Source organism: Somniosus microcephalus, chromosome 8 (genome assembly GCF_052327205.1).
Source record: "Somniosus microcephalus isolate GS21.2 chromosome 8, FLI_Smic_1.0, whole genome shotgun sequence".
Classification (NCBI taxonomy): domain Eukaryota; kingdom Metazoa; phylum Chordata; class Chondrichthyes; order Squaliformes; family Somniosidae; genus Somniosus; species Somniosus microcephalus.
The window spans coordinates 116764264-116773762 of record NC_140994.1 but is presented as its reverse complement, the minus strand read 5'-3'; the positions used below and the strand labels follow the sequence as shown (position 1 = coordinate 116773762).

Sequence of the window (9499 nt, the reverse complement as noted above, 5' to 3'; positions counted from 1 at the left end):
AGGGTGAGAGAGGAGTGTGCCCCGGCCCCAGGGTGAGAGAGGAGTGTGCCCCGGCCCCAGGGTGAGAGAGGAGTCTGTCCCGACCCCAGGGTGAGAGAGGAGTCTGTCCCGACCCCAGGGTGAGAGAGGAGTCTGTCCCGACCCCAGGGTGAGAGAGGAGTGTGCCCCGGCCCCAGGGTGAGAGAGGAGTTTGTCCGGACCCCAGGGCGAGAGAGGAGTGTGTCCCGGCCCCAGGGTGAGAGAGGAGTGTGTCCTGTCCCCAGAGTGAGAGAGGAGTGTGTCCCGGCCCCAGGGTGAGAGAGGAGTGCGCCCCGGCCCCAGGGTGAGAGAGGAGTGCGCCCCGGCCCCAGGGTGAGAGAGGAGTGCGCCCCGGCCCCAGGGTGAGAGAGGAGTGTGTCCCGACCCCAGGGTGAAAGAGGAGTTTGTCCCGACCCCAGGGTGAGAGAGGAGTGTGTCCCGGCCCCAGAATGAGAGAGGAGTGTGTCCCGGCCCCAGGGTGAGAGAGGAGTTTGTCCCGACCCCAGGGTCAGAGGAGTGTGTCCCGGCCCCAGGGTGAGAGAGGAGTGTGTCCCGACCCCAGAGTGAGAGGAGTGTGTCCCGGCCCCAGAGTGAGAGAGGAGTGTGTCCCGGCTCCAGGGTGAGAGGAGTGTGTCCCGACCCCAGGGTGAGAGAGGAGTGTGTCCCGACCCCAGGGTGAGAGAGGAGTGTGTCCCGGCCCCAGGGTGAGAGATGAGTGTGTCCCGGCCCCAGGGTGAGAGAGGAGTGTGTCCCGGCCCCAGGGTGAGAGAGGAGTGTGTCCCGACCTCAGGGCGAGAGAGGAGTGTGTCCTGGCCCCAGGGTGAAAGAGGAGTGTGTCCCGGCCCCAGGGTGAGAGAGGAGTGTGTCCCGGCCCCAGGGTGAGAGAGGAGTGTGTCCCGACCTCAGGGCGAGAGAGGAGTGTGTCCCCGCCCCAGGGTGAGAGGAGTGTGTCCCGGCCCCAGGGTGAGAGAGGAGTGTGTCCCGGCCCCAGGGTGAGAGAGGAGTGTGTCCCGGCCCCAGGGTGAGAGAGGAGTGTGTCCCGGCCCCAGGGTGAGAGAGGAGTGTGTCCCCGCCCCAGGGTGAGAGGAGTGTGTCCCGGCCCCAGGGTGAGAGAGGAGTGTGTCCCGGCCCCAGGGTGAGAGAGGAGTGTGTCCCGGCCCCAGGGTGAGAGAGGAGTGTGTCCCCGCCCCAGGGTGAGAGGAGTGTGTCCCGGCCCCAGGGTGAGAGGAGTGTGTCCCGACCCCAGGGTGAGAGGAGTGTGTCCCGACCCCAGGGTGAGAGAGGAGTGTGTCCCGGCCCCAGGGTGAGAGGAGTGTGTCCCGGCCCCAGGGTGAGAGAGGAGTGTGTCCCGGCCCCAGGGTGAGAGAGCAGTGTGTCCCGACCCCAGGGTGCAACGGGATTGTACACCTATTTATTCTCTCTCTCTCCCTGCCCTGACCTCTCTCCACAGGATTCCACACTCTTCTTGCCCTTTCGTCCTATGGGACCCCAGAGACAGATCCTACACTGAATAGCAGCCCATTATCAGCAGCGCTAAAGAGAAAGTCTGCCCCCGGAATCAGCGTCTGAAGTTCGACCAGGACCCCGAGGCTGGGACTCCGCCCGGGCAGCTTCTCACTGCCTTCTTCCGCTGGGACAGCGAGCGGGTGACCCTCTCTCCCTTCCCAGACACAACGCAGTTTTCCTCTAACAATATAAAGACGGGCTGCCTAGTTCATTCATATATCAGGATTATAAAGGTAACTTATTAGTTTACTTATTGGGATCTTGCTTAGTGCCGATCCCTGCTATCCGTGCCTTGCTTTAAAGGAGTGGCGAATCCCACACGTCAGATTCCCAACAGTTTGGGTAGAACTGGAGCGAATTATAAAACGGAAATACACAATCATAAAATATGTGTACAGAACGATTATTGTTTCTGTTCACACGGGTCCCGTTGGGTTCTCCCAGTCCCTGGGATGTCGGGTAGACCTTTATTTAAGGATCTTTCTCTGCCTCCTGCCCTGGGTGCTGTCCTGCACAGGGTACCTGGCCCTTCACCTTCGGGCTCTCAATAAAATCATATTTAAAACAGGAATAATGATACGAGGACAGCGGTTTTAATATAAAATGTAAAATTATTTATGAATAATCTATAAATACTATTTAATATAACATGACAACGAACCAGCGGAATAATTAAAATATCCCTTCTGACTGTGTTGGGTAACTTGCTGTCTTGTACGGCGGATTTATCCCATTAGTCGGGACCTCTCTGTCTCTCTGCCCCGGTGGCGTCGTTAAATTCTCCACACCCTCCTGCAACAAACGAGTGAGTTTCCCCATAACTTATTTTAATATAAAAACAACTTTTTTGTAATAAATGCTGAGATAAGCGCCCCTCGCTGCGGTCCTCTTTCTCTTTATCTCACGCTCTGGTTTGTCTCCGCTTTAACGGGCTGGTACTTTCTTTCGTTCCTACCAGCTCCTCTCCTCGCACACTCTATAAATAAAGCGGATTCCTCAGGAATTCACTTCTGGAAATAATAATAAAAATAAACTCCCAGCACCGCAGCCTCTGCGCAGTCGGTAAATAACTTGGTTCTTATACTGCAGCTGCCATCTCTCCTGACTAAATGTCTTTAATATATGTTAAATATTATGGTACGGCTGGGACAGCTAACGGAGAATGATGTGCAAAAAACTCAGATTCATCCTTATAGATCAACAGCAAGAAAGCCCTTTTAATATCGCCCGGATATTCTTGGATTAGAGGCAGCGGGAACTGGCATATCGCGGCAATGTTTTGTCTAAACCATAACCGTATTAAATAAATATAATTGAATAAATTAAACTAACCATTTTAACAAACGACCGAGCACAGTTTGTACAATGCAGAGTATATTAATATTAATATTAATAAATATACACTATATGTGCTCTTTGTGTATATGTAGTACTTATATATATACTGCAAATGCGTATATATAAATAGTTTAATCGCGTTTGTATATGTGCGAAAAATTAAAACATACACGGTGATTTATATACGTCGAAAATTGAATATACACACGCTATGCAATGTCTGTATATGTGTACACAATTATATATTTAGTGTTTGTATATACACACATATATATATATGCAAAATTAAATGTATACACTATATGTAGTGGTTGTATGTTAATGTACAAAATTAAATATATACACAAAGCGTAGTGTTGTTTATAAGTGCTAAATTAAATATATACACAATATGTAGTGTTTCTGTGTGTATACGTATATCCACATTTTGTCAATACATTATAAGTATTGTTTATATATATATACAATATTTAATATACACTGTATGTAGTGTTTATATATAATATTAACTATACGCTATAAGCAGTGTTTGTATATATGTACAGAATTAAATATATCTTATGTGTATTGTTTGTAGAAATAATTACACACTATGTGTAGTGTATGTGTGTGCGGTACATAAATGCACTAATGTATATATTATAAAATTATATAATTGTTCCACCTGTAAAATCATTTCATATAAGATTACATAAAAAATAAATGTATCAAATGTTATACACGCGATATATATTCGTCCATATAACATGCACAATTTTTCTCTGTTTATAGACCATGTGCATAAGATCCAATTTACAGGTTTATACAAAGTGAAACACACATCTGTCTGATGGAAGGATTTCAGTCCGAAATCCGTAGTGTCCTCACCCGTGACCTTAAGTCACTCGCAAGCAGCACGGGGTTTCGTTGCTTATTTAACGTTTAGTTGAGTTGAGTGACCAAATTGCTATATGCCCCATTCATATGGTTTAATGAATCTTTCTTCACCATGTTAAGGAGACGGGTTTAGTTTACTGACCGGAAAGACTGTGGGCGGTCTCAGTGTTTGCCGGTCCCTCTCTCTAACTGATCAGATGCATGGCAACCATATCGCTTATATTAATATATCCTGATAATTATATTTAATAGACTCGAGGAACTCTGCGTTCAAGGGTATTAAAGTCCTCTCTCTGTGAAGGGCCCGTGCTCCCCTTGGTAGCTGAGGGATAATCTCTCAGCAAAAATCCATTAGAAATGAGAAAATGAGACAGACAGACCGAGAGAGAGAGAGAGAGAGAGAGATCCCTTCTCTTCTGGCTGGTGTCAGTGGATGAGCGATCCCTGTCCCCGGGCTATAAATCCATCATATGTTCAACACCAATCTCCCTTTTTTCTACAATGAACGAAAAGTCCGGGTAACAACACACGGATCACAAAAGAGCGGCTGATTTTGTTTTGTTTTTGTGCCCCGCTTTAGCATGGAATTAAACTCTTATTGTCAGTGCTCCGATCAAGTCTTTTATTAAAACACCCCAGGGCTGTGTGTCCGCTCCATAGATTCTCGTCACACTGCTGCGGCTGAAGGTGCATGTATTTATATAAATTGTTCTTTCGGGGTATCTCCTGAACATTTGTAAAAACGAATACAAATTTGCTGCAGTTCAGCGCTATTTGTACAGTCGGCGGCGTCTCCCGGTTTTCCTCTGACAATACCCTGCAATCATTACAGCAGAAAATATTCAGCCAGAATTCACTCATATATCATCTCTTTGAAAAATGTAGGGTGAAGAGAGATATTTTAGAACAGAAAACGGGGCGAATGGTTCCTCTGAAGCTCACCGCAATATTTAACTCTGTCCGTATTTACAAACACTACTTCGTGTATATTTAACTCTGTCCGTATTTACAAACACTACTTCGTGTATATTTAACTGTGTCCGTATTTACAAACACAACTTCGTGTATATTTAACTCTGTCCGTATTTACAAACACTACTTCGTGTATATTTAACTGTGTCCATATTTACAAACACTACTTCGTGTATATTTAACTGTGTCCGTATTTACAAACACAACTTCGTGTATATTTAACTCTGTCCGTATTTACAAACACTACTTCGTGTATATTTAACTGTGTCCATATTTACAAACACTACTTCGTGTATATTTAACTCTGTCCGTATTTACAAACATCACTTCTTGTATATTTAACTCTTCCGTATTTACAAACACTACTTCGTGTATATTTAACTCTGTCCGTATTTACAAACACTACTTCGTGTATATTTAACTCTGTCCGTATTTACAAACACTACTTCGTGTATATTTAACTCTGTCCGTATTTACAAACATCACTTCTTGTATATTTAACACTTCCGTATTTACAAACATCACTTCTTGTATATTTAACTCTTCCGTATTTACAAACACTACTTCGTGTATATTTAACTCTGTCCGTATTTACAAACACTACTTCGTGTATATTTAACTTTTCCGTATTTACAAACATTACTTCTTGTATATTTAACTCTTCCGTATTTACAAACACTACTTATAGTCTATGTTTAATTTTGTACATATATACAAATACTACATATACTGTATATGTAATATTGTACATATATACAGCCACTATACAATATATTTAATGTACATTTATACGAGCGCTACTTATAATGTATTTATAATTTTGTACATGTACAAATACTGCATTAGAGTATATTTAACTTTGTCCGTAGATACATGCACTACATATAGTATATATTTAATTTTGTACATATATACAAACCCCAGATATAGTGTATTTTGTATATATACAAACATTACATATAGTTTCTATTTAATTTTGTACGTATATACAAACAGTACTTATGTATTTTAATTTTGTATATGTAAACACTACATGTAGTATATATGTAGTTTTGTACATCTATTCAAACAGTGCTTATGTGTATATTTAATTTTGTACATATTTATAGAGAGAATAAACCCTGTATAGCTCAACCTTACTCCTTATTGCTAAAGGAGCATCCTTTAATCAATCTTAAATGCTTCTCTGTTCGAGCCGTTCTAATACGTGATATAGAGTGACATATACATTTACAACACTGCTCATGTGAATTAAATGTTGTAATCTGTGTATTTTGTTTGAGAATTTCCTTGTTGAGCAAGTCTCATTAGTGTATTTTAATTGTCCGTGATGTTATCTCCGTTCAAGCTTCGTGACCAGGAGCGGAAAATCGGTTGAAATAAAGATACTCACACAAAACTGTAGAAAATGTAGGAAAAGTGACTTATTCTAAAAGGTTTATAAAATAGATTCAGGGCGAATACATATCAGTCTCTGAAAAAGAAATAAACATTAAATGTCTTAATTAATTTAATGAAATGTATAATGAAAAATTGCAGTTTAAAATTCCTTGTAAGGAAATTAATTCTTGTTAAGACGAGACTTTCCAATTATGGAGTTGGGAGGCAGGCGTTCTGACTGAGGAGGCCTGTTATCTGTTTCAATTTTTGTTAAGTGCCCAGCATTTCATCCAACTAATTTTTAAAAACTGTTGGAAAGGACTCGCCCTGACATTTCAGGACCACTTAACCAGTTCCGATGCATCTTCTAAACAGCAATCAGCAAATTACAGAGATGGGTTCTGAAGCCGCCTCTGTTTTGTGCTGTTTTATTGCGGTCATTTAAATTATTCAGCGTGTTTGTGTAATTGAATACGAAGGTTCTGAAAAACTAATAACCCTCGCCTTGTTACTGTTTTTATAAAATCACGAAATGGTTCCTAACACACGCTGATAAAATGCTGATTTTATTAATGTAAAATGTATTCCCTCTTTTCATTTCTCTTATAAAGAGATAAGTGACTGCACGGCTAGATCCTGGCAGTCTAACCTTGTTTGATTCCCAACACTTTTAGCGTTTATTGGACTGGGCGTGGCTAGGGAGTGTTGCCAAATTCCAACTAGTTTTAAACAAACTTTTTATATTTATATATAATCTCAATAAATTGACTTTCGAGGCGGGGAATGTTGTGAGAAATAGATATTAATCGGGGGGCATATTCCTTCTTTCTACCGTACACCGGCTCAGTTAGAGACTGGGGAATTAATCCTTTGCCTGTTCATCGCTCCAAGCATCTCCCCTCCCAACACAAACCTAAAAATCCCTAAAACAAGGGGTTCTGTTCTCCTGCCTGTCCCGCGATTGCAAGTTTTCCGAACAGGTAAATCGAAAGATTGAACTGGGAAATGTTGGGAGATTCAAGACTCGCTCTGTGGTTCCAGAGGGGTTTTAATTAGCTTTTTAAAAAAAAAAATTCTAAATGAACAAAGACAAAACAAAATCATAGAAATGTAAAAACCTCGAAAATGAAAGCTTATTTTAATAGCAATTCAATCGAATTCTCTGCTCGAGGTTTAGTTCTGCACTCTCAGCAGTTCCACTCCTTATATGCAAGTTCTGAACTTGTTAAAAAATATTGTGTTCCTTTCCTTCTGTGGGCTAATCACTAATGTACAATTTAAAAAAATAATAAACTTGAAAAAGAACAGAAACTGCATCTTAAATTAAAAATGACTTCTTAGCTCATCTGCTCGCTGAAAGTCTGTCTAAAGTTTACCTTAGGAAAGATATAACGGGAGTTTGAGGTGCTTAGGAGATTAGGACTGGCGTCTTTTAACTAAAATATAATGGTCTTCACAGCAATTTAAATGAAAGTGGCCGGTACTTATTCACCGATAAAAACCCAGCAGACCGTCTACATCGGTATCGAGATAAATCTGTGGGACAAACACTGAACTTCGGGCCGTCCGTCCATCGATTGCCCGGAGACTTAAATATCGTTCCATTTAACAATCGGCCGCTGAATAAAACGATTCATTTTAATAGTTTTCGTTATCAACGGTTTTATATTGAATTCTCTCGTTAAGATTCTTGACAAATCCACACGGGCCCTTAGCTCCCCCTTCCTGTGGATTTGCCAGGCGTTAGCCAATAGCAGGTAGAGACCTCCTCGCTTTCAGCCAGTGAGGGTCCGCGTGTCTGAAGGAACAGAACCTAGGGCATGTTGTAGCAAGCGTCTGAAAGTGATGAAAGCTCCCTCTCAAAGCCCACCTGCTCCGTCCAACCTTCGCAAAGTCCAACTAGGAGCATGCTTCGTGGATCTGCTGTAGTGGCGAGGCGCTTCTCTTAAAAAATTGTTTTTTTTTCTCTGGCAAACATTGCTTGGTTGGGGGGGACGATGGATCAGTCGGGGAACACGCAGACACAGCCTCAACACGAGCCCATCAGCTTCGGCATCGACCAGATTCTCAGTGGTTCCGACCAGGAGAGCTGCCTGCAATCCACCGCCAGAGTTTCCGAGGCCGGTTACTTAGCCAGCCCGGTCAGCGGCGCCTACCCTACCCTTGCTGCTGCCTATCCGGCCATGGGGGCTACATACGAGGACAGCCTGTCCGGATCTTACAGTGTTAACCTGAGTATGAACGTCAACGGCTTGGCTTCGGCCGGGGTGATCAGAGTACCTGCCCACCGTCCCATCCCACAGGCCGCCATGCCCACCATGCCCAGCATAGGCAACGTGGCCGGCTTGAGCAGCCTGAATTTTCCCTGGATGGAGAGCAGCAGGAGGTTTGCTAAGGACAGGCTGACAGGTAGGGGAAACGAGTGTTTTTTTTAATATGCTGTAAAACAGGACTGAAGCGTCTGCGTGACACCGAGGATCAAGGGTTGGCACATTCTTTCGCTTCAAAAATCTCACAACTTAACTCTGCTTTTAAACTGTTAACTTTCAATGATCTGCAGAGGGTAAGATTGGGCTATTGGTAAAGTGTGTGGATTTAGCTCAGTCAATGTACAACTCTAACTTTGCCAATCCCATTTCGTTCATTCTTGACACATTTTAAAACGTCTGGCATTTTAAAATTCATCGATACTAATTGTTTATTAATAATTTAAAGTCAGGTTTTTGTATGAATTGGTTTTCGTTGTGCTAAAACAATGGATTTAAAGAGATTGAGGTTTGGGAACGGAATTGGACTCAGAAAAGGCATCGAATTTTGAAAAAGTAGATTTAAATATGTAATATTATTTACAAAACTGATGAGAGTTTAAAACCGCGAATCATGGCCTGGCGATATGTTAAAACTGATGTAAACAGAGTGGATTTAGCAAGACCGCTGCACAGAGTGGACTGTGGGGAAGACCCAATTCGGATATAATTTCATCAGAGATATAAAAGAATAGGGTAACCTGAAAACGATTTGCATGCGGTCCAGCTTAAAAATAAGGTCAAGTCAAAACGGAAACGTAAAATGGATAAATTGCAATTTAAGTCGTCAAACAGCCTGGAGAGAGAAGGCCCCATCTCAGAGAGAGCAGGTCCCATCTCAGAGAGATCAGGTCCCAGCCCAGAGAGAACAGGTCCCAGTCCGGAGAGAGCAAGTCGCAGCTCAGAGAGAGCAGGTCTCATCCCAGAGAGAGCTGGACCCAGCCCAAAGAGAGCAGGCCCCATCTCAGAGAGAGCAGGACCCAGCCCAGAGAGAGCAGGCCTAAGCCCACAGAGAGCAGGTCCCAGCCCAGAGACAGCGGGCCCCAGCCCAGAGAGAGCAGGCCCCATTTCAGAGAGTGCAGGTCCCAGCCCAGAGAGAGCAG

The 9499-nt window shown here is 43.4% G+C and overlaps 1 protein-coding gene across 1 annotated transcript in view; it reads left to right on the top strand.

Annotated features, from left to right (window-relative positions):
• The first annotated feature begins 8018 nt into the window (after positions 1 to 8018).
• The window catches only part of tlx3b (T cell leukemia homeobox 3b), a 42524-nt gene continuing 41043 nt past the window's right edge, over positions 8019 to 9499 (top strand). The window contains exon 1 of the mRNA XM_085994038.1: positions 8019 to 8499. Within this exon, the coding sequence (XP_085850164.1) occupies positions 8088 to 8499 (412 nt within the window). The 5' untranslated portion in view covers positions 8019 to 8087. The remainder of the gene's footprint in view (positions 8500 to 9499) is intronic.